Source organism: Cheilinus undulatus, linkage group 8, assembly GCF_018320785.1.
Source record: "Cheilinus undulatus linkage group 8, ASM1832078v1, whole genome shotgun sequence".
Classification (NCBI taxonomy): domain Eukaryota; kingdom Metazoa; phylum Chordata; class Actinopteri; order Labriformes; family Labridae; genus Cheilinus; species Cheilinus undulatus.
Genome location: NC_054872.1, coordinates 1,077,957 through 1,105,947, shown reverse-complemented (window position 1 = coordinate 1,105,947; position 27,991 = coordinate 1,077,957). Strand labels below are relative to the sequence as shown.

The 27,991-nt window shown below is 45.4% G+C and overlaps 1 protein-coding gene across 1 annotated transcript; it reads left to right on the top strand.

Annotated features, from left to right (window-relative positions):
• The first annotated feature begins 331 nt into the window (after nucleotides 1-331).
• On the top strand, nucleotides 332-25,738 carry LOC121513460 (trichohyalin-like). Its single transcript, XM_041793229.1, has 6 exons — nucleotides 332-442; nucleotides 867-919; nucleotides 4,124-4,929; nucleotides 4,983-6,678; nucleotides 6,776-7,544; nucleotides 25,595-25,738. Exons 1-6 carry the CDS (start codon nucleotides 332-334, stop codon nucleotides 25,736-25,738), a joined length of 3,579 nt encoding a protein of 1,192 aa, XP_041649163.1.
• The last annotated feature ends 2,253 nt before the right edge of the window (nucleotides 25,739-27,991 follow it).

Genomic DNA, 27,991 nt, shown 5'->3' with positions numbered 1-27,991 from the left:
AAATGCTCTAAAATTGGCAAAATTGGTGTTGAAAAGTGACGAAAACAGGTTAACATTGGGTAAAATTGGTTTAAGTGGCAACAGTAATTGAAAAAATATTCTTAGTTTTTTTAAGGCATCTGGAGACCCCCTCTCAGTGTCTCGCGACCCCCAAGGGGGTCCTGACCTCGAGGTTGGTTGGTTCACACATTGAAATTGTTGTTGTAAGGATTTTGTCCACAGAGAACATGGATACCACATTTTACTTCTAGAACCAAAGCTGAACTGGGCGCTGTTGAGCTCTATAAGTGATCTGGGTGTAAAGCCCAAAGCACACTGGTGCTGGACCGGCATGCCGCGTCCTTTGACATGGTTCAACTGCCGTCCCAAGCGTATGGACTGCAGTGCGTCAACAGTCAAAGTCCCCACCAGCCACCGCTGGGCTGAGCGTGTGGCTATTGAGGTAAGTCAACTAACACAAGGTGCTGGTCCAGTGCTGGTGTGTTTTGGGCTACACTCCATCAGCCACCGCCGCTGGTTTCAGGGGTAGAGGCGTGTCCTCAAGTGCAGCAGCGTGGCACATCCACGGCTGCTGCTGATGTTGGCATCCATAATGGGGCAATCATTTCAACACTTCAGACTGTGCCGATGTGTTTTAAGCTTAAGAGCCATTGGCAGAGTTGCTAACCAATTAGAAACATTCTGCACTGTAGTCCCGCCCACCACAGTTCTTGGGCCTTTAGAAAGTACTGCCCCCTGAACTGGGACTCTACATTTTGTTAATCCCAAATCTTGATTTAGACCCTGGATCCTGTGGTCAGAAAGCACCTGTACATCCTCACTGACCTTTTGTAGTTAACCCTGATTTACCACTGTCCTGTTCATAGGGTGGACCACGCCATGCTGAGTGTACAGAAGACCAGCCCAAGGATGGTGAATGGTATGAATTCCTCCACCTGCTGGGGAAAACTTGCCATTTCAATCCAGGATAACAGAAGCTGTTGGAAAAGGACAAATGCTAAGGTATATCCATAAACCACCTCTAGATTCCAGCATTTCCTTCAGTATTTGAACGTGTGCAATGCCATATAAATATGATCAGTGACGGGTGACGGGTGCATGTTGCATGCACTTCTTAAATTCCCTGCCCAGATGGACACTGGCCAGTATGCTGCAACCTGTGTTCTAATGATTTTTGGTCAAATGATGATATTTGTTACCTGTTAAATTTTGTATATAATGCTATAATTCTATTGTGCTGCCGACAGATTTTTAACCTCTATTGCACCAAAGTTAACGTACATCCCTATAAAGTATTACGCAGGCCCTCCACCCGTGTTAAGACTAGGACAGCCTCCCATTAACAGCCATCTGAGGTGAAAGGCCTGTACCTGTACATCTAAAGTGGACTGGGAGTTTATTGTGATTCTCAAAGACGAGCAGGAGGGAATAAGAAGTGAGCTGTACCTTACTTAACCTGCTGTTAACTCATCCATTAATAATCCATCCACTTGAAAAATGTGCAGCTGAAATTTTAATCAGAGGTACAACTATCTTTAATAAAAAGCCATGATGAAATGTTTGGTCACAGAGCTCTCTTCCACTCACAGCTCCACAGGAGTCTGGGCTTGTTTTTGTTCCAGTGCTGCTGGAAGTTTAGCATGCAAACACTTCCTCAAAAGACACGGACATGACAATGTGTCTAATAGATTACCAAAAGAAGGTGAGGGCTGGCCTTAAGTGATGATTTCAGCTGAAAACAGGAGCCTCTGGATGCTCCGGCTGATTTATACATGATAACAGCATTTCTGCTGTTTGACAATGGAAAATTCCAGTCAGTATCCATATGCCAGAAGGTAGACAACAACAGCAGCATCCTGAGTTCTGTGTGTTAACATTTTCTGAAAGTCTCTCTCTTTAGAGTTTAGGATGACTTGGAGGAATAACCCCACCTCATCATCCATCCACACAAATCTTCCTGTGTTGTGGAATTTTAAGCCACACCTTTCGGTAGAAGGAGGATGAATTTGAGCACGTCTCGGGGTGGCTGCGCTCTTAATGGAGGGGTCAGTCTGGAAAATACCACTGCCCGGGCCTGGAAGCCGGTCATCAGGAGGCCGCGGCAGTAGAAGTGCCAAACCGGAACATGCTCCACCCAACCTGACCTGACCTGTAATACAAACACAAATCCACAAGCTGCTCCTCCATTTCAGCAGACCTGAAACAGCTTTCACTCGGACTTTAGGCACAGAGAGATAAAGTAGATGAAGAACAGCGAAGTAACCTTGCAAAGCAGATGGATCCATCCCAGAAATATTAACTTTATCCTGTTTGAGGTGAAACAGACAAACTTTACATATTTAATGTCCAAATTGCTCTACTAATCTTGTTTCACATCTCGTTTCTATACAAAGTCCCGTTTAGATAGAATGGACCGAAAGTTGTGTCCATATTTCACGCAAAGAATCATGGGTGCTAGTAAAAGGTGAATAAATCCTTAAATCATTATGCCACTTTGCTTCACAAGTTGGTCCACGTTGCTCTCACACTTCCAACAAACCATTTCAGGGTTCATATGGAACCGAACCTTGACCCCGCTTTTAAGCAGACCAGAGACCGTGTGAGCCTTCACACCCTCCAACACTGATCATCAACTGGGGGCCCAAGGGCCGTATCAGGCCCCCAAAGCTTCCTGTCCGGCCCCCATAAGATCATTAAATTCACAAAAGAGGAAAAGATGTAGTTTTAAGGGTTGCTGTCTGCAGCTGTTAAATCCACCACAAAACAGTTCATATTGAAACAGTTTTACAATGACTTCACATTTCTACAGAAATTTACTGTCATCCATTATAAGTGAATAGAAAAAATGGGTTGAGACTGGCAGAAATTTTGCAAAAATGTCTGCATAAAGCTGTAAAAAGGAGTTAGAGAGCGGCAAAAGTGGTTGTGGAGTGGAAAAAGGGTCAAAAATTGATAGGAAAAGTGGTGAAAGGTTAAAATGGCACAAATATTGGAAAAAGGGGCATAAAGTATCAAAAATTAGTCAAAAGTGGTGAAAATGGTGCAAAAAAGTAATGACAAGTGGTTAAAAGTGGCTAAAATAGATGGAAAGTGGCAAAAATTGATAAAAATAATGGCACAAAATGGATAAAAATGAGCAGGAAAAGTGGTTTTAAAGGGGTTAAAGAGGCAAAAAATCTAAATAATGTGTTAAAAATACCAAAATAAAGCAAAAATAGCCTGGAAAGAGTCTCCCAGAGTCTCTGTCAAGACCAAATCTGGCCCTACTTGATGCCCCCTGCCCCCCAATAAACTGGACTATCCGGGAAAATGGACCAGAGTTCGTTTAAAACAGCTCTGGTGTGGATGCCACCTTTGACTAGAAAAAAGCCATGCATGTGCAGATTTGTTTGTAGGAGTTTTGTTTTGTCCTTCGGCCATTGTTACATAAAAACCTGATGCACTTTGTTTATTATCAGGAGAACATCATTCAGTGACTGTAAAGCCCCGTCTTATTCTTATAGGAGTAACTGTTGATGTGTCTGTATTATAACTGTGATTGTTTTCTAAATGCACGTCTCAGCTCTTTTCTAAACATGCTGCAGCCTTCGTTTCTGTGTATTATTGCTGTTTATATGTGTGTCGGGTTCATTCCCTCCTCTCCCTCTGATAGTAATCATCGTTTAAACACAAGAGCGTCTACACGGCTGCTCCTAAAGGTGCAGACTCTAACTTAGTCACAGTCACTGAGAGGAAGTCAGCACTCATGTTAGCCGTGTGTGGTAAAAAGCTCTTCCTGATGCTCTCATTAATATGGAAATTTAAGCCCGTAAGTGCATCCTAACACCATTACACAGTCATCAAGCTCCTCTTTACACATTTTGTTAATGGAGCGTGAAAATGACAAAAGAAATGGAAACACATTTAATGGCGGAATAAAGCCAAGCATGTATCTTTACTGTCGAGGGAGCCGGCGTCTCCTAGAATGAACCCGACCCTCGTACAGTGAGGTCAGAGCGCCGTTAAGACGTGGATCTAAAACTGAATGAGGGAAGAAACTGCTGCTGAAGAAAGTCCAAACTATTTACTGACAATTGGCTCGAATAAGGGATGAGACTAACCCTGTCATTTCCTCCTCTCACAGCCCTGAGCGGCTGGAGGAGAGATCACATGACCAGAAGATACCCAGAGGAGGACCACAGGAGAACCAGAGGAGGACCAGAGGAGGGCCAGAGGAGAACCAGAGGAGGACCAGAGGAGAACCAGGGAAGGACCAGAGGAGAACCAGAGGAGAACCAGAGGAGAACCAGAGGAGGACCAGAGGAGAACCAGAGGAGGACCAGAGGAGAACCAGAGGAGAACCAGAGGAGGACCACAGGAGAACCAGAGGAGGACCAGAGGAGGGCCAGAGGAGAACCAGAGGAGGACCAGAGGAGAACCAGGGAAGGACCAGAGGAGAACCAGAGGAGAACCAGAGGAGGACCAGAGGAGAACCAGAGGAGGACCACAGGAGAACCAGAGGAGGACCAGAGGAGGACCAGAGGAGGACTAGCAAAGAACCAGAGGAGGACCAGAGGAGAACCAGAGGAGGACCAGAGAAGAACCAGAGGAGAACCAGAGGAGAACCAGAGGAGAACCAGAGGAGAACCAGAGGAGGACCAGAGGAGGACCAGAGGAGGGCCAGAGTAGAACCAGAGGAGAACCAGAGGAGGACCAGAGGAGAACCAGAGGAGGACCAGAGGAGAACCAGAGGAGAACCAGAGGAGGACCAGAGGAGAACCAGAGGAGGACCAGAGGAGAACCAGAGGAGAACCAGAGGAGGACCAGAGGAGGGCCAGAGGAGAACCAGAGGAGGACCAGAGGAGGACCGGGGGAGGACCAGGGGAGGACCAGAGGAGGACCAGGGGAGGACCAGGGGAGGACCAGAGGAGGACCAGGGGAGGACCAGAGGTGAACCAGAGAAGAACCAGAGGAGGACCAGGGGAGGACCAGAGGTGAACCAGAGGAGGACCAAAGGAGGACCAGAGGAGGACCAGAGGAGGACCAGAGATGGACCAGAGAAGAACCAGAGGAGAACCAGAGAAGAACCAGAGGAGGACCAAAGGAGGACCAGAGGAGGACCAGAGGAGGATTAGTGAAGAACCAGAGGAGAACCAGAGGAAAACCAGAGGAGGACCAAAGGAGAACCAGAGGAGGACCAGAGGAGGACCAGAGGAGGACTAGCGAAGAACCAGAGGAGGACCAGAGGAGAACCAGAGATGGACCAGAGAAGAACCAGAGGAGAACCAGAGGAGAACCAGAGGAGATCCAGAGGAGGACCAGGGGAGAACCAGAGGAGAGCCAGAGGAGAACCAGGGGAGGACCAGAGGAGAACCAGAGAAGAACCAGAGGAGAACCAGAGGAGAGCCAGAGGAGGACCAGAGGAGGACCAGAGGAGAACCAGAGGAGGACCAGAGAAGAACCAGAGGAGAACCAGAGGAGGACCAGAGAAGAACCAGAGGAGAACCAGAGGAGAGCCAGAGGAGGACCAGAGGAGAACCAGAGGAGGACCAGAGGAGAACCAGAGGAGGACCAGAGGAGAACCAGAGGAGGACCAGAGGAGAACCAGAGGAGGACCAGAGAAGAACCAGAGGAGGACCAGAGAAGAACCAGAGGAGAACCAGAGGAGAACCAGAGGAGATCCAGAGGAGGACCAGGGGAGAATCAGAGGAGAACCAGAGAAGAACCAGAGGTGAACCAGAGAAGAACCAGAGGAGGACCAAAGGAGGACCAGAGGAGGACCAGAGGAGGATTAGTGAAGAACCAGAGGAGAACCAGAGGAGAACCAGTGGAGGACCAGAGAAGAGCCAGAGGAGAACCAGAGGAGAACCAGAGGAGGACCAGAGAAGAACCAGAGGAGAACCAGAGGAGATCCAGAGGAGGACCAGGGGAGGACCAGAGGAGGACCAGAGGAGGACCGGGGGAGGACCAGGGGAGGACCAGGGGAGGACCAGAGGAGGACCAGGGGAGGACCAGAGGAGAACCAGAGGAAAACCAGAGGAGGACCAGGGGAGGACCAGAGATGGACCAGAGAAGAACCAGAGGAGAACCAGAGAAGAACCAGAGGAGGACCAAAGGAGGACCAGAGGAGGACCAGAGGAGGACCAGAGGAGGACTAGCGAAGAACCAGAGGAGGACCAGAGGAGAACCAGAGATGGACCAGAGAAGAACCAGAGGAGAACCAGAGGAGAACCAGAGGAGAACCAGAGGAGGACCAGAGGAGAACCAGAGGAGAGCCAGAGGAGAACCAGGGGAGGACCAGAGGAGAACCAGAGAAGAACCAGAGGAGAACCAGAGGAGAGCCAGAGGAGGACCAGAGGAGGACCAGAGGAGAACCAGAGGAGGACCAGAGAAGAACCAGAGGAGAACCAGAGGAGGACCAGAGAAGAACCAGAGGAGAACCAGAGGAGAGCCAGAGGAGGACCAGAGGAGAACCAGAGGAGGACCAGAGGAGAACCAGAGGAGGACCAGAGGAGAACCAGAGGAGGACCAGAGGAGGACTAGCGAAGAACCAGAGGAGGACCAGAGGAGAACCAGAGGAGGACCAGAGAAGAACCAGAGGAGGACCAGAGAAGAACCAGAGGAGAACCAGAGGAGAACCAGAGGAGATCCAGAGGAGGACCAGGGGAGAATCAGAGGAGAACCAGAGAAGAACCAGAGGTGAACCAGAGAAGAACCAGAGGAGGACCAAAGGAGGACCAGAGGAGGACCAGAGGAGGATTAGTGAAGAACCAGAGGAGAACCAGAGGAGAACCAGTGGAGGACCAGAGAAGAGCCAGAGGAGAACCAGAGGAGAACCAGAGGAGGACCAGAGAAGAACCAGAGGAGAACCAGAGGAGATCCAGAGGAGGACCAGGGGAGGACCAGAGGAGGACCAGAGGAGGACCGGGGGAGGACCAGGGGAGGACCAGGGGAGGACCAGAGGAGGACCAGGGGAGGACCAGAGGAGAACCAGAGGAAAACCAGAGGAGGACCAGGGGAGGACCAGAGGAGGACCAGAGGAGAACCAGAGGAGAACCAGAGGAAAACCAGAGGAGGACCAAAGGAGAACCAGAGGAGAATCAGAGGAGAACCAGAGAAGAACCAGAGGAGGACCAGAGAAGAACCAGAGGAGAACCAGAGAAGAACTAGAGGAGAACCAGAGGAGAACCAGAGGAGAACCAGAGGAGATCCAGAGGAGGACCAGGGGAGGACCAGAGGAGGACCAGAGGTGGACCAGAGGAGGACCAGAGGAGGACCAGGGGAGGACCACGGGAGGACCAGGGGAGGACCAGAGGAGGACCAGGGGAGGACCAGAGGAGAACCAGAGGAAAACCAGAGGAGGACCAGGGGAGGACCAGAGGAGGACCACAGGAGAACCAGAGGAGGACTACAGGAGAACCAGAGGAGGACCAGGGGAGAACCAGAGGAGGACCACAGGAGAACCAGAGGAGGACTACAGGAGAACCAGAGGAGGACCAGGGGAGAACCAGAGTAGGACCAGGGTTTATGCAGGAATTCCCAGATCCTGTGAGTCCATCGTGCGAGTATTGAGTAAACATAAAGTTACTTTTACTTTCTGAGGCTGTTTTTATGTTTTCAGTATTTTTTGATTGTGTTGCTTCTACCAGCAGTGTTAATGTAGTCGACTAAAACTATGACTAAAAATGTTCATCAACATCCTTCCTTTCCATGACAAAACTAGACTAAGACTGGCAAAAACAGATCTGTGATGACTAAAACTGACTAAAATTGAGTTTAGTTTTTGTCAAGTTAACTAAAACTGACTAAAATTGAGTTTAGTTTTTGTTAAGTTAACTAAAACTAGACTAAAATGGGATGTAGTTTCTGTCAGACATTGAAAATCTGTGATGTTTCTCCACTGTGGCTAAATCTGTTCTGCCTCACAGCTGTAGAAAGCAGGGACCCCAGGTTTGGCAGAGAACACACTACCATGGTCTGGTACCAGATTTAGACAAGAGAATAAATGCTTGGACTAAAAGTAAAGACTTAAATGTGAGGACTTTTTAAGGAGTAAAACTAGAATGAAACTAAAGACGAAGACTAACATCCAAAATCAACACTAGTGAGCACATCAGAACGTTGAAGGATATGTGCTGTCAGATGAAATCCTGTGATTTTCAGTGGTGTAAAAAGTCCTTGAAAGCTATACTTGAGTAAAAGTAACGATATCTCACTTAAAATCTACTCAGGTAAAAGTGAAAGTCACCCATTAAAATAATCACTTGAGTAAAAGTCTTAGAGTAGCTCGTATTAAATGTACTTAAGTATCAAAAGTAAAAGTACAAAGAAACAGAACAGCTAGAAATAGCTGTTTCTCTCAAGCTTTATTTAGTTTAATTTTCACTCCCTTCACCTCTTGCTCCCTCTCTCCCTCCCTCCTTCTCCTTCTCCTCTCCCTCCCCTCCTTTTCTCCCCCTGCTCCTCCCTCCTTAAGTAAAGTCCACAGATTTGCGGTTCATCTTCAGCAGAAATTGGTTTTCAAAATAGCTGTGTTCAGCCGTGCTCTTCGTGGGCTGAAGACAAGTCCTGCAATGCTAAATAGTCGTTCACAGGCTGCAGAGGCAGGGAGAGGTGTGTTCAGCCTCACAGACAACTTGCAGACGGCAGGAAACGATTTCAGCAGGTCAGTGGGTCCGTCTTCTTCTGAAGCACAACTAGCAGGATGTGGTGTGGCGGTATCTCCACTACCGCCAGTGGACGAGGCTGATTCCATGTTGCTGTTGACTGACAAATATTTGCAGGTGTGGTCACAGGTCTGACTGAGACGAGCCCTCGGCTTCTTCTTCTTCTTTTTGAATTTCCAGCAGACTGGACGCAACCAAGGCGTATTGTCGCCTTCCACAGGTCTTTAGCGCTGGTTAGTCAGCGCCTCAAATTCTGAGCCTCAGCTTCATTTGAGAGTGCCAGTTAGTGAGAGCATGCACAGTCTGGATAATCCATATATGATGACACAATTATATTCACACTTTATTTTGTAGCAAGTAACGACAGTCACAATATAAATGCAGCGGAGTAAAAGTATATATTTTTTTCATTTGAATGTAGCAAAGTAAAAGTGAAAGTTGCATAAATAAATATAGAAACTCAAGTAAAGTATAGATACTCCCAAAACTTACTTAAGTACTGTAACAAAGTACTTTTACTTCGCTCCTTTACACCACTGGTGATTTTCCACCTCACAGAGCTAAAAGTAACTAAACCTAATCCTGCCACAAACCTAAAATATGTTGATGTAAAATGTGATGAACCCCGAAAATCAAATTTCAGCCATAAAAACATCTATAAGTTTATGAAATTAAACTTCAGATCATGAGAAATGAGGCTTTGAAATCGGTTGGATGGTATGGGCGTGTCTGTTCAGTGAGCTGAAGCCACGCCCACTCAGGAGAAATACAATCCTCTCAGATTAGAGTAGAGACAGAATACTGGGGATTATGAAATTTACTGTTTTCTGGCACAAATCCCTCTGTTATAAAACTTTTTTAATTGTTAATTTTTTGGGGCTTTTTTTTCTTTGGCTTTATTGACAGAAGAGGACGGTAACCTGACAGCCAGATGGATTTGTTTCACACGTTCATGTGGAAACCTTCAATACTTAGTGCTGAGAAAGGGCAGAGGATTTGAAAAAAAAAAAAAAAAAAAACTAGGGAGTGTGATTGGATGAACGTTCTGTCTGTCACATCTTCATGGGCCAATCAGAGCAACAAAATGTGTAAAGTAGCCACGACGGGGTGCGCATGCGCAGCTACTGAGGTATAACGTGAACCATGGTGACTGTAGACATGTCAGTACACGACTTTTGTTCTTCTTTTAACCAAGAAATGTCGTCAAGTTTTGATAAAACTGGTACTTCAGCAGCATCCACGCTAATCTCTTCTGCCATAACTGCACCGGTCTCTTGTTGCTGCTTGCTTACGTCAAGACTCTGCCACGCCTGAAAGTCCTGCCCCTCTTTGCTGATTGGTCCTGTCACTTTCTAACCGCGCCCAAACTGTTCAGACGAGAGCTTTGCAAGATGGATTCACCAGTGAGAAACAAGGAAATGGGCCTTGCTTTGCAAGGTTAGCAAAAAGTAGGATTCTGGTCTAATTCCCCCGGTTGATGCGTCTCTCTCAGTTCCGTTTAACAGTTCATTAGTTCAGACCTATTTTCAAAAATCGACTTCCAAATTCTACACTCTCATTTCAATCATTTTTTCCTATACTCTCTTATGGTCACATTTAGTCATTTCCTGTTTTACAGAGGATTTTTGGGCTGGCCTTGTTAGCTGTTGGGCTACTAGAGGGGTTTGTTTTTATTGGCCCTCGGCTGGTTTAGTCCCAGGCAGCCTCTGCTTTCATGGAGGACAGATGAAGACTGAAACCCAGTTCCACAAAAACCCTAAAACCAAAAATGTTTTGGCTCATAAATGTCTGGGGTATTCCTATGGAGTCTCCACAGTTCTGTAAAGTAACATCAGTGTTTTCTGTCTCTAGTGGAACAGCAAACACCAGAGAAGGTCCTGGGCTGTGCTGGGAGTGGCTTGAAATCTTAATATTGATACCAGCAGTTTTCCCACTCATCTTGAAAAGATCTCCCAAACTCTAGAAAATTCAGACATGGAGCTATTTTTCTTCCTGCAGCTTTTTAAAAATGTCCTGTTTGAGAGGGTGAAGCAAACAAAAGCCTGTTCAGACGTCTGCAGTACCAAGAATGAACACTAACATTTCCACATGGTTTAAAATCAGACCTTACTGTCAAACCAAGCTTGCTGCATGGCATAAAGTCTTCCACATGGTGAAGCCGTTTCCTCCACTCTGACTTTGTCAGCTGAAGTTTTCCTCCCGTCCCGCTCGCTGTAGAGCAGATAAGAGATTAGATTACCTGGAGATTGCTCTATAATTACCTGTTGATCTGGAGATTACGGAGTGGACATCTCTTGATCTGCAGACACTTTATCAGAGGATTATCGAGAGGCAATCAAACAAAGACCCATCTCTGGGGAGGGATCACAGCAAAGTGATAAATGCAAAAGAAAGACAAGGCAATTAACCTTGGCTTCTGTTTTCAGGACCACCGAGGAGAGACGCCGAGCCCTACGACGCTCCGTGAAACTTCACCAGTCTGATGACCTCAACATTTTATCACAGCAAAGGTCAAGGCAACAGAGGAAACATCCAGAGATGTTCCTGTTTTCATCAATTTGAAAAATAAACTACAATAATAGGACACTAGATGCTTCATAGAAGACGAATTAGATGTTAAATTATCCAAACACCTACAAGAACTTAAGAAAAGTCTTTAGAGTACGTGAACATAGAAAATAAACCAATCATTATCAGATTTCTGGAGTTACTGATGTAGGCAGGTCATTATTGGACTAGCTTTTTTCATTAATCAGGTTTTATTCAGTGCATGAACACTTCTGAGTAAAGTCCATGTTTTTATGCTCATTTAAATAAAGGATATGGATATCCTTCGTTTCCTAAATGGGAAGAAGAAGTGAAATTGTTTGATACTAGAGAAAATTCCTACAAAGTGGTTGAGGCTAGGACTGGGCAATCAATTGCAAATTAGATCAAATCACAATATGGCCTGCTGCAATTTACAAATCTCAGAAGGTGAGATATTTCTGTAGCTTGAATGTGCCAAAAAAGCACTTTAATGCCTTCATTTTTGCAGGAGCAGAAGTTTTCGGAACATAATGCAAACATCAAGTGTCCATTTTTTTTTTTTAGAATGGTTTACAAAAATCCCCCTTTCTTTTTTTATCCTGCAGGCCGGGTAAAACTGCACCAAGGGCCGGATTTGGCCCCCAGGCCCTGGGTTTGACACCTCTGCTGTAGATCCATTTGGCAGTAAAATGGTGAAATGTATGACGAGAGTGTTCCTGACTGAATGAAGGTTATATTGATTTATCGCTTGTATTTGTTGAAAAAGACATACCTAATAATAACAACATATTAAATCACAATCACAATAATGGAACAGAAAATTGCAATTAGATTATTTTTGCAAATGGTACAGCTCTAGACGGAGCTAAGAAGCATGGAAGGTCGGTTCTCACTGTAAGTCACTCTGAGCAGCTAAGAGCTGAGAGAGCCAGCAGCGCTGTGATGCTGTAGCTACAGGTACGTAGGGCTGTACATGCATGTGAATGATGGTAGGAACATGTCTACATGGAGAAATAAGGCAGTCATACATGCAGGGAAGGAGATTCCAGAGATGTGAAGACCTGGTTCTGTTTTTATAAAACCCTTCACTCAGCAACATTTCCACTGCTCCTTGTTCCCTCACATAACATTGTTTGATCCCATCACTTGTGCACAAATGTAGGCCTGCGTCAGTTCTCGTAGCGAGGAACAGAAGGCCGAGTTCTGTATTTTTGAAGCTGGGTTGTATGAGCTGCTCGGTAATAGCAGAGCCGTTAGCCTCCAGAGATTTCTGTCGGCTTTACCCTTAGAAACAGTCAAAACTGTAGACAGGTGCAGCTGCTCTGGATAATTTAGCTTTCTCTCTGTAAAAATGAGCAAAAACAATACTGGCTCGTTGCACTAAGGGTATAATCGATTTTATTTTACTTTTCTTGCTCATTTTTAAGGAAAGGTTGCTAAATCAGGTGGAGTAACACAGCTTATCCTGGTTATAGGGCTCAGCTGACTGGAATCTCTGGAGGCCGGTTCTGCAGAACCTCAGACCTGCTAACTTCAGAAACACAGAAATATCCCTTTAAAGCACATCAGTGCTGTGAATCAAACTGAACTAAACATGAGACCTTTGGCTGTCAGTAACGAGATGTATTCAAGGTCAGTTCAGTAAAAATGAGGATTAGGACACTGGTAAATAAAACGCAGCGTTCAAATGTGCAGGGCCGTGTCCAGCTTTGTGGGAGCCCCATGCAAGATGCTGTTTGGGGCCCTCTAGTCTGCCAAACTAGGTTGGACAAATTCCTAATCCATTAGATGATCCACAACCATGCCACAGTCTATTAGACTTCACCAGCAAAACAGGTGACAGTCGTGATAACCCCTCATATTAGATTATTTATGGTCTTAACCTGTATTTGTTGTTTTATACTGCAGAGTTTAAATTACATTTACTTCAGTTTGTGATATTATGGTTCTGTGAAACAAAACAAAACACCACATCAAAAACTACTCAGCTGTAGGAATGGAGGCAGGATAGTTCAGATTAACAAACTATACTGTCACAATAAACAAATGTGGAGGGAGACTGCAACTAACGCAAAACCCAGTCAGAGCAATGACCCACTACCACAACAGTCCAAAATGACCAACAACAGGCCTGATATTTATTAGCCACTTAATAAATAACTAGTGTTATTTAGAAAGCACCTTTAGATAGAGGCCTATAGAATACACACTATGCTGGAATTAACCATAAATAATCCTAAAGTAATGATAAGTGCCAAATATCTGAGAAACAATTCCACTGGACAATGAGGTAGCAGATATCTACACAACAACACAGGTAACGTTAACGCTCCTCAGATAAGGCTGAACAGCCTCAGCTTTGGGGCCCCCTAGTGGCCTGTGGGGTCCTATGCATTTGCGTACTCTGCATATATCAAGAAACAGCCCTGTGAATATGTCAGTGTTTGAGCAGAAACTCTAATATCTACTTTTATGAAGATGGGAAATGTTTTTATCATTGATATAAATCAATATAACAGAAGGAATCATGTAACTGTTCATAGTAGATCTACAAGCAAGTAGATTATGAACCTGTGTTTAGACATTGTTCGTCTGTGATCCAGGGTAACAGTTATCGATAATCCTACAGAGTCCCAGCAACGTCTCTAACAGAACCCCCCAGTCTCTGTCAGCCTCTTTGGTTCTAGAAGAAAAAGCCAGCATTCTGTAGACATTTTATATTTTATTTCACAATTTTAAAGCCTGAAGCAGCGACCTGAGAAAACCACGACTATAGAACATTTGACTCGGCACAAACACAGCAGCGGTACAACACTGAGGACATATTTTATTACAAGGATGAAGGAACTACGTTTCCCAGAGTCCAGTGATCATCAACTGGTGGCCTGGGGCCACATCAGCCCACCCTCACATCTTCCCATCCAGCCGCAGAACCAGTATCAAATTCAGAACATGTGCAGAGGAAAACGTGGAATTTCAGGTATCCTTTCTTAGTAACTCCCTACAGCTATTAAACAACTCCAAAAACAACAGAAACAGTTGAATCAGGAATGACTTTATTAATGACTTTACGTTAGTAGCGTTTATAACTCATGTTAAAGACGTATTTATCAGTCCATTCTTGGTAAAAACTGACATTTTCTGTGGAAATGTTTGCCTTCAGATGCTAATCACTACACTGACTACAAATATCAGCTTATCATTTAGCTCTCAGTCGCCCCCTTGTGGCTGAATGTGGTGTATGGACTGATCTCACTGTGAGAGCCTCACAATTTAACATACGTTTGAAAGAAAACAATATCTTAAAAAATGTGTGAACGAGACCATTTTAGAAATGTCTTTGTCTGAAAGTTCGACCCCTAAAGTGCCTGTTTAGGAAACAACGGGCCCTTGCACAAATGTAGTTGATGGCCCCTGCTGTAGTCCATTGTGATTCTTTTTTTTTTTTTTTAATTGTTAATGATATTTTTTAAGCTATAAAACCATAAATGTTGCTTTATACAAACTAATTGTAAGAGCTGAAGTTGTTGATTGTATTTTTTAAATGCTCATTTTAAATTTTATCCTAATTTATTGCTTCATTCTACAGCAGCAGAAACTGACAGTTTCATTCTTGGCCATGCTTTCTGGAGTCAGCAACATCACTGGGACTCTAGGATTGTGGGTATTGTGGTATTTTTTGGTTAAGACTGCCATGTTTGTCTCAAAAGAGGTTGATGATAGAGCTGAAAGATTTGCAAAAAACTAGTCTATTATTAACAAGCTTTAAGCTATAAAAGAGGAGGCTGGGGTGGAGGAGGTGAAGCTTTAGTCTATAGAGGAGGAGGCTGGGGTGGAGGAGGTGTTAGTCTATAAAAGAGGAGGCTGGGGTGGAGGAGGTGAAGCTTTAGTCTATAAAGGAGGAGGCTGGGGTGGAGGAGGTGTTAGTCTATACAGGAGGAGGATGGGGCTGGAGGAGGTGAAGCTTTAGTCTATAAAGGAGGAGGCTGGGGTGGAGGAGGTGAAGCTTTAGTCTATAAAGGAGGAGGCTGGGGTGGAGGAGGTGAAGCTTGAGTCTATAAAGGAAGAGGTGAAGCTTTAGTCTATAAAGGAGGAGGTGAAGCTTTAGTCTATAAAGGAGGAGGCTGGGGTGGAGGAGGTGTTAGTCTATACAGGAGGAGGCTGGGGTGGAGGAGGTGAAGCTTTAGTCTATAAAGGAGGAGGATGGGGTGGAGGAGGTGTTAGTCTATACAGGAGGAGGCTGGGGTGGAGGAGGTGAAGCTTTAGTCTATAAAGGAGGAGGCTGGGGTGGAGGAGGTGTTAGTCTATACAGGAGGAGGCTGGGGTGGAGGAGGTGAAGCTTTAGTCTATAAAGGAGGAGGCTGGGGTGGAGGAGGTGAAGCTTTAGTCTATAAAGGAGGAGGTGAAGCTTTAGTCTATAAAGGAGGAGGCTGGGGTGGAGGAGGTGAAGCTTTAGTCTATGAAGGAGGAGGTGAAGCTTTAGTCTATAAAGGAGGAGGCTGGGGTGGAGGAGGTGAAGCTTTAGTCTATAAAGGAGGAGGTGAAGCTTTAGTCTATAAAGGAGGAGGTGAAGCTTTAGTCTATAAAGGAGGAGGTGAAGCTTTAGTCTATAGAGGAGGAGGCTGGGGTGGAGGAGGTGAAGCTTTAGTCTATAAAGGAGGAGGATGGGGTGGAGGAGGTGAAGCTTTAGTCTATAAAGGAGGAGGCTGGGGTGGAGGAGGTGAAGCTTTAGTCTATAAAGGAAGAGGTGAAGCTTTAGTCTATAAAGGAGGAGGTGAAGCTTTAGTCTATAAAGGAGGAGGCTGGGGTGGAGGAGGTGAAGCTTTAGTATATGAAGGAGGAGGCGACGCTTTAGTATATGAAGGAGGAGGCGAAGCTTTAGTCTATAAAGGAGGAGGTGAAGCTTTAGTCTATAAAGGAGGAGGCTGGGGTGGAGGAGGTGTTAGTCTATACAGGAGGAGGCTGGGGTGGAGGAGGTGAAGCTTTAGTCTATAAAGGAGGAGGCTGGGGTGGAGGAGGTGAAGCTTTAGTCTATAAAGGAAGAGGTGAAGCTTTAGTCTATAAAGGAGGAGGTGAAGCTTTAGTCTATAAAGGAGGAGGCTGGGGTGGAGGAGGTGAAGCTTTAGTATATGAAGGAGGAGGTGAAGCTTTAGTATATGAAGGAGGAGGCGAAGCTTTAGTCTATAAAGGAGGAGGTGAAGCTTTAGTCTATAAAGGAGGAGGCTGGGGTGGAGGAGGTGAAGCTTTAGTCTATAGAGGAGGAGGCTGGGGTGGAGGAGGTGTTAGTCTATAAAGGAGGAGGCTGGGGTGGAGGAGGTGAAGCTTTAGTCTATAAAGGAGGAGGCTGGGGTGGAGGAGGTGAAGCTTTAGTCTATAAAGGAGGAGGTGAAGCTTTAGTCTATAAAGGAGGAGGCTGGGGTGGAGGAGGTGAAGCTTTAGTCTATAAAGGAGGAGGTGAAGCTTTAGTCTATAAAGGAGGAGGTGAAGCTTTAGTCTATAAAGGAGGAGGTGAAGCTTTAGTCTATAGAGGAGGAGGCTGGGGTGGAGGAGGTGAAGCTTTAGTCTATAAAGGAGGAGGATGGGGTGGAGGAGGTGAAGCTTTAGTCTATAAAGGAGGAGGCTGGGGTGGAGGAGGTGAAGCTTTAGTCTATAAAGGAAGAGGTGAAGCTTTAGTCTATAAAGGAGGAGGTGAAGCTTTAGTCTATAGAGGAGGAGGCTGGGGTGGAGGAGGTGAAGCTTTAGTCTATAAAGGAGGAGGATGGGGTGGAGGAGGTGAAGCTTTAGTCTATAAAGGAGGAGGCTTGGGTGGAGGAGGTGAAGCTTTAGTCTATAAAGGAGGAGGCTGGGGTGGAGGAGGTGAAGCTTTAGTATATGAAGGAGGAGGCGACGCTTTAGTATATGAAGGAGGAGGCGAAGCTTTAGTCTATAAAGGAGGAGGTGAAGCTTTAGTCTATAAAGGAGGAGGCTGGGGTGGAGGAGGTGTTAGTCTATACAGGAGGAGGCTGGGGTGGAGGAGGTGAAGCTTTAGTCTATAAAGGAGGAGGCTGGGGTGGAGGAGGTGAAGCTTTAGTATATGAAGGAGGAGGTGAAGCTTTAGTATATGAAGGAGGAGGCGAAGCTTTAGTCTATAAAGGAGGAGGTGAAGCTTTAGTCTATAAAGGAGGAGGCTGGGGTGGAGGAGGTGAAGCTTTAGTCTATAAAGGAGGAGGCTGGGGTGGAGGAGGTGAAGCTTTAGTATATGAAGGAGGAGGTGAAGCTTTAGTATATGAAGGAGGAGAAGCTTTAGTCTAGAACGGAGGAGGTGAAGCTTTAGTCTATAAAGGAGGAGGCTGGGGTGGAGGAGGTGAAGCTTTAGTCTATAGAGGAGGAGGCTGGGGCGGAGGAGGTGTTAGTCTATAAAGGAGGAGGCTGGGGTGGAGGAGGTGAAGCTTTAGTCTATAAAGGAGGAGGCTGGGGTGGAGGAGGTGTTAGTCTATACAGGAGGAGGCTGGGGTGGAGGAGGTGAAGCTTTAGTCTATAAAGGAGGAGGCTGGGGTGGAGGAGGTGAAGCTTTAGTCTATAAAGGAGGAGGTGAAGCTTTAGTCTATAAAGGAGGAGGCTGGGGTGGAGGAGGTGAAGCTTTATTCTATAAAGGAGGAGGTGAAGCTTTAGTCTATAAAGGAGGAGGTGAAGCTTTAGTCTATAAAGGAGGAGGTGAAGCTTTAGTCTATAGAGGAGGAGGCTGGGGTGGAGGAGGTGAAGCTTTAGTCTATAAAGGAGGAGGCTGGGGTGGAGGAGGTGAAGCTTTAGTCTATAAAGGAAGAGGTGAAGCTTTAGTCTATAAAGGAGGAGGTGAAGCTTTAGTCTATAGAGGAGGAGGCTGGGGTGGAGGAGGTGAAGCTTTAGTCTATAAAGGAGGAGGATGGGGTTGAGGAGGTGAAGCTTTAGTCTATAAAGGAGGAGGCTAGGGTGGAGGAGGTGAAGCTTTAGTCTATAAAGGAGGAGGCTGGGGTGGAGGAGGTGAAGCTTTAGTCTATAAAGGACGAGGTGAAGCTTTAGTCTATAAAGGAGGAGGTGAAGCTTTAGTCTATAGAGGAGGAGGCTGGGGTGGAGGAGGTGAAGCTTTAGTCTATAAAGGAGGAGGATGGGGTGGAGGAGGTGAAGCTTTAGTCTATAAAGGAGGAGGCTGGGGTGGAGGAGGTGAAGCTTTAGTATATAAAGGAAGAGGTGAAGCTTTAGTCTATAAAGGAGGAGGTGAAGCTTTAGTCTATAAAGGAGGAGGCTGGGGTGGAGGAGGTGAAGCTTTAGTCTATAAAGGAGGAGGATGGGGTTGAGGAGGTGAAGCTTTAGTCTATAAAGGAGGAGGCTGGGGTGGAGGAGGTGAAGCTTTAGTCTATAAAGGAGGAGGCTGGGGTGGAGGAGGTGAAGCTTTAGTCTATAAAGGAGGAGGAGGCTGGGGTGGAGGAGGTGAAGCTTTAGTCTATAAAGGAGGAGGCTAGGGTGGAGGAGGTGAAGCTTTAGTCTATAAAGGAGGAGGCTGGGGTTGGAGGAGGTGAAGCTTTAGTCTATAAAGGAGGAGGCTGGGGTGGAGGAGGTGTTAGTCTATACAGGAGGAGGCTGGGGTGGAGGAGGTGTTAGTCTATACAGGAGGAGGCTGGGGTGGAGGAGGTGAAACTTTAGTCTATAAAGGAGGAGGTGAAGCTTTAGTCTATAAAGGAGGAGGCTGGGGTGGAGGAGGTGTTAGTCTATACAGGAGGAGGCTGGGGTGGAGGAGGTGAAACTTTAGTTTATAAAGGAGGAGGATGGGGTGGAGGAGGTGAAGCTTTAGTCTATAAAGGAGGAGGCTGGGGTGGAGGAGGTGAAGCTTTAGTCTATAAAGGAGGAGGCTGGGGTGGAAGAGGTGTTAGTCTATACAGGAGGAGGCTGGGGTGGAGGAGGTGAAACTTTAGTCTATAAAGGAGGAGGCTGGGGTGGAGGAGGTGTTAGTCTATACAGGAAGAGGCTGGGGTGGAGGAGGTGAAGCTTTAGTCTATAAAGGAGGAGGCTGGGGTGGAGGAGGTGTTAGTCTATACAGGAGGAGGCTGGGGTGGAGGAGGTGAAGCTTTAGTCTATAAAGGAGGAGGCTGGGGTGGAGGAGGTGAAGCTTTAGTCTATAAAGGAGGAGGTGAAGCTTTAGTCTATAAAGGAGGAGGCTGGGGTGGAGGAGGTGAAGCTTTAGTCTATAAAGGAGGAGGTGAAGCTTTAGTCTATAAAGGAGGAGGCTGGGGTGGAGGAGGTGAAGCTTTAGTCTATAAAGGAGGAGGTGAAGCTTTAGTCTATAAAGGAGGAGGTGAAGCTTTAGTCTATAAAGGAGGAGGTGAAGCTTTAGTCTATAGAGGAGGAGGCTGGGGTGGAGGAGGTGAAGCTTTAGTCTATAAAGGAGGAGGCTGGGGTGGAGGAGGTGAAGCTTTAGTCTATAAAGGAAGAGGTGAAGCTTTAGTCTATAAAGGAGGAGGTGAAGCTTTAGTCTATAGAGGAGGAGGCTGGGGTGGAGGAGGTGAAGCTTTAGTCTATAAAGGAGGAGGATGGGGTTGAGGAGGTGAAGCTTTAGTCTATAAAGGAGGAGGCTAGGGTGGAGGAGGTGAAGCTTTAGTCTATAAAGGAGGAGGCTGGGGTGGAGGAGGTGAAGCTTTAGTCTATAAAGGAGGAGGTGAAGCTTTAGTCTATAAAGGAGGAGGTGAAGCTTTAGTCTATAGAGGAGGAGGCTGGGGTGGAGGAGGTGAAGCTTTAGTCTATAAAGGAGGAGGATGGGGTGGAGGAGGTGAAGCTTTAGTCTATAAAGGAGGAGGCTGGGGTGGAGGAGGTGAAGCTTTAGTATATAAAGGAAGAGGTGAAGCTTTAGTCTATAAAGGAGGAGGTGAAGCTTTAGTCTATAAAGGAGGAGGCTGGGGTGGAGGAGGTGAAGCTTTAGTCTATAAAGGAGGAGGATGGGGTGGAGGAGGTGAAGCTTTAGTCTATAAAGGAGGAGGCTAGGGTGGAGGAGGTGAAGCTTTAGTCTATAAAGGAGGAGGCTGGGGTGGAGGAGGTGAAGCTTTAGTCTATAAAGGAGGAGGAGGCTGGGGTGGAGGAGGTGAAGCTTTAGTCTATAAAGGAGGAGGCTAGGGTGGAGGAGGTGAAGCTTTAGTCTATAAAGGAGGAGGCTGGGGTTGGAGGAGGTGAAGCTTTAGTCTATAAAGGAGGAGGCTGGGGTGGAGGAGGTGTTAGTCTATACAGGAGGAGGCTGGGGTGGAGGAGGTGAAACTTTAGTCTATAAAGGAGGAGGTGAAGCTTTAGTCTATAAAGGAGGAGGCTGGGGTGGAGGAGGTGTTAGTCTATACAGGAGGAGGCTGGGGTGGAGGAGGTGAAACTTTAGTCTATAAAGGAGGAGGATGGGGTGGAGGAGGTGAAGCTTTAGTCTATAAAGGAGGAGGCTGGGGTGGAGGAGGTGTTAGTCTATACAGGAGGAGGCTGGGGTGGAGGAGGTGAAGCTTTAGTCTATAAAGGAGGAGGCTGGGGTGGAAGAGGTGTTAGTCTATACAGGAGGAGGCTGGGGTGGAGGAGGTGAAACTTTAGTCTATAAAGGAGGAGGCTGGGGTGGAGGAGGTGAAGCTTTAGTCTATAAAGGAGGAGGATGGGGTGGAGGAGGTGAAACTTTGCCAGTGGCAGTGTGATGCATCAGCATTGATTCAAGCAGGGATTAGTGAGAAGTAGGACATATTTACATGACTGTGTTGAGAGAAAAAGCTTTAACTGGCTGTGGGAGCTGGGAGGCAACAATGGGTGTCAGCTGGCTATCAGCGAATCACAGCTAGGGGTATTACTTATGTGAACTAATGCTAAGCTTCATCAGTGTTAGAATGAACTAGGGCAGAATTATTACAAATATATATCTACTCGCTATGTTTTCTGCTCAAATTGGAAATTTAAAATCAATTGCTTTGTTGAATGGGGATTATTGTTTTTCTGTTGCTCGCTTTAATGTTGAAAAGGAAAATTTTTGTAAACCATTTTAAAACACACTTGAATGTTTGTGAAATGTCCATAAAATCTCTGCTGATGCAAGAATAACATATTGAAGTGGTATTTTGACATATTTCAAGTTAAAGCAATATTGCAACTCTGCGATTATTAAATTGCAGCATGCCATATTGCCATTTAATCTCATCTGGGATTAATTTCCCAGCCCTAGGTAATATCTTACTACTTTTTGGTCTTCTACATGAGCATAAATCATTGTTTTAGTGTGTGGGGAGTCTAACATCTGATAACATGGCTAATAACCCAACCCACTTTGAGATATTCCATCAAGGACTTTACTGTTGGGGTCTCAGCAGTGGCGTGTCACAGCACATCTCATAATAAGTCATATTATCATTGTTAGACTAAAATGCAGAAAGTTCATTTGCAGTTTTGCAGCTTCTTAATTTTTATCATTTCACATCAGGACATTCTAGGCCAAGGGTGTCAAACCCAAGGCCCAGGGGCCAAATCTGGCCCGTGGTGCAGTTTTACCCGGCCTGCAGGATCACATCATATTTAAATTAGAACTGGCTCACAGGTCTGAGGTCTGCAGATTTCTTCCAGTATAGAAATATTGCTTTTTATCTCATATTTTGACCTTTAAACTCATAATGTTTACTTTCTATCTCATATATTTGCCTTTTGAAAACATTATTTTGACTTTTGATTTTGCATTCTAACCTTTTTAACTAAGATTTTGACTTTTTATCTCAGATTTTAAGCCTTTAAACTTATCATTTTGACTTTTTTTGAAATCTCAAAATCATTTATCATCAGTTCTTCTCCCCCTTAATGGATTACCTGTGAAAATAAGTTTTACAGTTTATGGTTAAATGTTGACCCTGTTAGGCCCTCAGGTTAGACCTAAATTCAGATTTTGGGCCCTGCTGTGATTGCGTTTGACACCCCTGATCTAAGCTATTCCTGTCTGTGTTTGTTTTAGCATATTTTGATTAACGCAGCAGGCAGTACTAACAGGTATCTATTTTTTGTTACCAGGGTCCAAACAACACTAGCTGGACCAAACTGGAACCATCACTACTGTCCAGAGGAAGTATCAGATGACAGAAAGCTGGAGTTATGACTGCAGGACTTCACGTTGAGGCGACCCGGTACCAAACGGTGACCTCTATGAACCCTTACCCTCCTACTGTGATTATAGAAATAAAGTCCCTGCTCTGTTGGATGTGTATCTTTAATGTGAAGTAGTTCCACATTGTTTCAGTGATGTGGTTGTAATTCTGTGTCATTCTGCAGTGGTTATAGCCGTCGTAGTTAAATCTTCATTTCCCTGCATCCTCTCCATTTAAATCTCCTCTGAGAGCAAACGTGGAGCTCAGTGTATGTAAGTCAATGTTCTATGATGATTGTTAAATTCTGCTCACATCATGATGAGCGGCTTGGAGGAGAGCAGGGCGGCTGATTGTTCTTTAATAACGTTCTGCCCATTAGAAAGGTGTGATGGGATCTTGCCATTATAAGCCATAAAGCCATGTTCCCTTTAGGTTTGACGTCCATTTATATGCAGATGACGTCCGTCCTGTATCGGCGCCGCTCGTAATTGGGCCGACAATCTGTAAAGGAGTGCAGAACACACCCTTATTCTTATCGCTCACAGAGGAAGAGTGTGTAGCTACAATATAAACCCACGTGTCAGCCCGTGTTTGAGTATAATTGTGTGTGACTGGACCCGGTGATACAGAGCGCCGAACGACAGCCTTCATCTCGCCGGCTGGGATCTCGGCGCGCGTACATCTCAGATGTTAATTTGAAAATGAAGGATATCTCCGGCGTTTTTTCTCCCGCTCTCTGAGCTCATTCTTCAGACGCTGAGAGCCTCTTCATATTTCTGAGGAAGCCTCGGTTTATCTGCAGTCCCCCGGAGGTTGGCCCGCTTCATTCCTGTTCCTATTCTGCCACTATTGATCCATTATCACAAGTATCCATTTCACTTCCAGGACGGACGCCTTCTTAATAAGTGACCTTGTTTGCATCAAGGTGGTTGAGTCTTATCAGCCACGAGACGAGGAGACGGAGGATTCCAGAACAGGACTCCCTCTGCTATCCGGATTTTCATTTGTTATTAAATTTGTTCTGCAGATTCAATATCATTTAAGAGAGCGCTTCCAAGGCTGCTGCTGGAAATCAATAGGACTTAGCCGGCCCTGCCAAAGAACACGCCCTACAGCTCGATACCGCCACAACGCCGGCACACGGTTACCAAAGACCCCCTCATTTCCTGGACTGAGGCTGCACATGTTATTATGTAAATTCAGTCATCAAGCTCAATCACAAATATAAGGAAGCCTTCATCTTTGTGGCGGTCCATCTTTGTTTTAGTTTGATGTAACAGGACCTTAAAATAAACCTGATCCAGTGTAAGCTACGGCCCACAGCTGCTGTGGGAAATAAAGTCAAGCCTGGGAAATACACAAAAAACAGGCATCTATACAGTATAGTATCTATACCTATCCATTAATATATCTATATTTATATATGTTAGTGCTGTCAACTGATTAAAAAAATTAATCAAGTTAATCCATCACTATGCTGTAATTAATCATGATTGATCACACCATTTCTTTAGTTTTAGTCATTTTTAGATTTTTAAACATTCTTATTATCAGGTGTAGCCTTCCCAAATCCCAGCCCCGCCCACCGCCTATGAGGCTCACTCTTGTAAGTGTGTGTAGGAACTTGGAGGTGTCACTCACACGTTGGAATGGTATCCCAGCAGTGAAGTTTGGTGGAGGGAGCATCAGGATTTGGGGCTTGGCTGCCTCAGGGTCTGGGCCGCTCGCCATCATGGAGGGCAAAATGAATTCCCAAGTTTATCAGGGTATCCTTCAGGATAATGTCAGGGTGGCTTTCCACCAGCTGAAGCTCAGGAGATGATGGGTGATGCAGAAGGACAATGACCCTAAACATGGAAGCAAAACTAAACAGCATGGCTTAAAAAAAAAAGAGAGAGAAAATCTACCTATTGGCGTCATCCTGACCTGAATCCAGTATAGATGATGTGGAACGCCGATCACAGCAGACAGCCTAAGAATCTGGCTGAGCTGAATCAGCAGCTACCAGACACTTGGTTGGGGTTAGTGCTGCCAAAGGAGGTTCAACCAGTTTTTAAATCCAGGGTTCACTTATTTTTTCCAGCAGCACTGTGAATGTTTAATGCCTGCGTTCACTAGAGACATGAAATATTTGAATTGTTTGTGTGGTTTTAGGGTAAGCACATTGTCTTTGTCCATACTTGAGACTTAGATGCAAATCAGATCACATTTGATGACCAGCTAATGCAGAACAATAGATGATCTCAAAGGGTGCATGGGCTTTTTCTTTCACTGTATATGAGTAGATATATGGTTGTCAGAAACTTTTGAAATGACCCTTTAACATGGTCTTTTTTATGCCCCTTGAGTTTCTGTTCTTCAGTTCTTTTTTATCTCAGCGTGGAGGTAAATATGTGTGGTGTTGGTTCTTCGGTATAAATGGTCTGAGATAATTAACTTTTGGAGAGTTGAGCTTTTTCCCCTGAGGCTGAAATCGATCTTCCTCCTGCAGACTGTGACAGTGAAATACAGGTTAGCCCAGAGCCAAGAGCCTTTTTAAGGCTATGAGGGAATCAAACAGTAGGCTAGTCAAAACTAACTCATAGCAGCGGTTAGTTTAAAACAAATACATTGAAAAAATATAATATAGAATGATGTTTTGGTTGTTTTATTGAAAAATTCATAAGATGAAGAACTTGTCAAATAATTGTTGATTAAATCACAATCACAAAATGGGGGAGGGGGCAATTCCATCTTTTTCCCCAAATTATTCAGCACTAGTAGGCAGTAACAGTCTGACAGTCTGTGGTTTTTTAAGAAAAAAAAAAAAAACTCCATTATTTCAGATTATATAAGCTATATATATATATATATATATATATATATATATATATATATATATATACATATACTTTTGGGTCATCATAACAGTGTTAATAGTACTTCAACAGAAACAAATAAAAAGCCACAAGTAAAAACAGTGTTAGGCATGTAGAGCACTATGGACTTACCCTGGAACCTGAAGTGCCACAACCTCGGACTGGAAAGGAGGAGGAGTCAAGCTCAAAACATGTACATGTCCCTCAGCAGCCAAGGTCAGGCTCAATGGCATTTCCTTTGGCCAGGCCTTTTCACCCAGGGGAGACCGTCAGTAGTTCTCAGGCCCGACAGGTGGCTACCTAACCCTACTACCCACCTGGACAGTACCCTAGGCTGTGCTTACTCACCACATCTACCCCTTACTACACCCTACAGATGTGGACTTTATTTTTTCAGATGATTTTCCCATGCCCCTGGCAATATCCAAGGACATCCAGAGCTCTACAGGGGTTGTGTCAATTCTCCTTCCAGCCTTTCAAGCCCTGCCTCACCTTCCTGAGTCGTCTGACGGTTTGCCAGAACAACCTTGGGGCCAACCGGAAGTCCTCCTCCATGGCCTCCCTGAACTCCTCCCACACCTGGATTTCCTCTTCCTCAACTCCTGAAGCTACCTGATACCTGTCAGCTGCTTCCAGACCCCTGGGACAACCAGGCCTTATTTCCTCAGCTTGATGGTTGCCTTCACCGCAAGTGTCCACCAGCGGTTCCTAAGGTTGCTGCCACAGTGGGCACTGATAGTCTTCTAGCCACAGCTTCTGGCAGCTGCTTCCAAAATGGAGGCTTTGAACATGGATCACTCAGCCTCTATGTCCCCAACCTTCCCCAGGATGCACAGGCAGTTCTTCTGGAGGTGGGAGTTGGGGACCTCACAGACAGAGGTCTCAGTAGTTCCCAGTTCACCCTCACAACTCGTTTAGGCTTACCAAGTCTGTCTGGCAGCTTCCTCCGCCATCTGCTCCAACTCACCACAAGGTGGTGATCAGTTGTGAGCTGAGGTCCTCTCTTCACCCGAGTGTCCAAAACATACAGCCACAGATCTGACGAAATGACTTATGAGCATCCCTGTGTTTCAACACAGTGTTTGTTACAGCCAATCCATGACTAGCACAGAAGTCCAATAACAAAGCACCACTTGGGTACAGATTGGGCAGGCTGTTCTTACCAATCACCCCCTCCAGATGTCTTCACAGTTACCCACATGGGTGTTGAGGTCCCCCAGTATGACCATGGAGTCCCAAGGCGGCACCCCTTCCAGGACACCAGCCAGAGACTCCAGAAGGCCAGGTACTTTGAGCTGCTATTCAGTGCATATGCACCAATAACAGTCAGAGCTTTTCCTCCCCGCAACCCAAAGTCGCTCAGAATTTGAAAGATCTAATAACAGGTAGAGGAGAAAGGACATAGGATAGAGTTTAGGATATGGGAGACCTCAAACTTGTTTTAATTAAAAAAAAAAAAAAAAAAAAATGTACCAGCCGGACCTTGTTAATAAAAAATAATACCTTTTGTATGGAATCTATTTTTTCAAACATTCTCAGTAAAACCTCAGAAAAACCTCCAACTAGAAGAAAAAACTTCAACTGGGACTTCTGGATGGCAACGGAGGCAGATGTGTGCGAGTGAGCGCAGAGGGTTCAGTCTGCCGTTTCATTCATAACTTCTACCACTGGTATGTGACCTGGCTCAGTATTTGGAGATACACTGCAAATGCAGTCTGAGGACATTACCATAACCGCTACAGTTGATATCTAAGACTCTACTTTTGTAACTGATAATTGCGACCAGAAAACCTCACGCCAATCACACTGAGTGCTTGCACCTGCCGAATTGAGCGCAACGGCTGGGACTGAGGTTACTCTACAAACTTAATGGGAGGCGGTGAATGGAAGTAAAACTTTTGCTGGGACTGATGAATATTGATGAACAAATGACTCAGCTACATTCCTCGATGCATCCATTAAATGAAGTCCAAACCAGAGTGAGCACTACTGAGGATAATCTGGTGGATGCAGAAAAGACGATCAAAGGGCTGCTGAAAACAGTGGATATGTTGGAAACTAAGGTGGATTACCTAGAAAACGAAAGCAGACAGTGCAACTTGTTGATTTATGGCGTGATGGAGGGTGGAGAAAAGAAGGACACCGTATCGTTTATACACCACTTTTTGGCGGTGATCCTGGGCTGGAATATTCAGGAAGATTCCCCGCTGCAGATAGAAACGGCGCACCTCATCTCTGCACCAACTCATCAAGAATCAGACTTATCACCGTGAAGTTTGGGAATTTCCAACAAAGATTTAAAGTGATGAACTGTGCCCAGGAAATAGGACAACTTCTCTACGACGGGAGACGGATCTCCATCTACCCTGACTTCAGCCCGGCTGTCCAGAGGAAGTGCAAGCTATTTGTTCCAATTAAAAAGAAATCACAACTTGCCGGTACAAGGTATGCGATGCTCTTTCCTGCACTGCTCTCGGTAAAATATAAGGGCTCCAAATGGACTTTCCAATTCCCCACTGAAGCGCAGGCTTTCCTGGATGATCTGGAAATTAATGACGGAGACTCCCCGATGAAATGACTGTAAGAGAACTGACCTGCTTGTCTTTGATGGACATACTGACAGCTTACTATGAGTGAGAAAAACTGGAAATTGCATTTTAGGACTTACATAAAAGAGGGAATGATAGATCAAAAAGTTTTTTTTTCCCATCCTTTTCTCTGCTGGTTGAATAAGTTGTTTGTCCCCTCCTTTGTCCTCCTGTTTCTTTTAGATTATTCCAACAAGATATTATTTTTTTGGGGCTAAATTACTATTTTGAGATAGTTGAAGAAGATACAAGATCTCCTAAATGCTGGCTTTCCTCTCTGT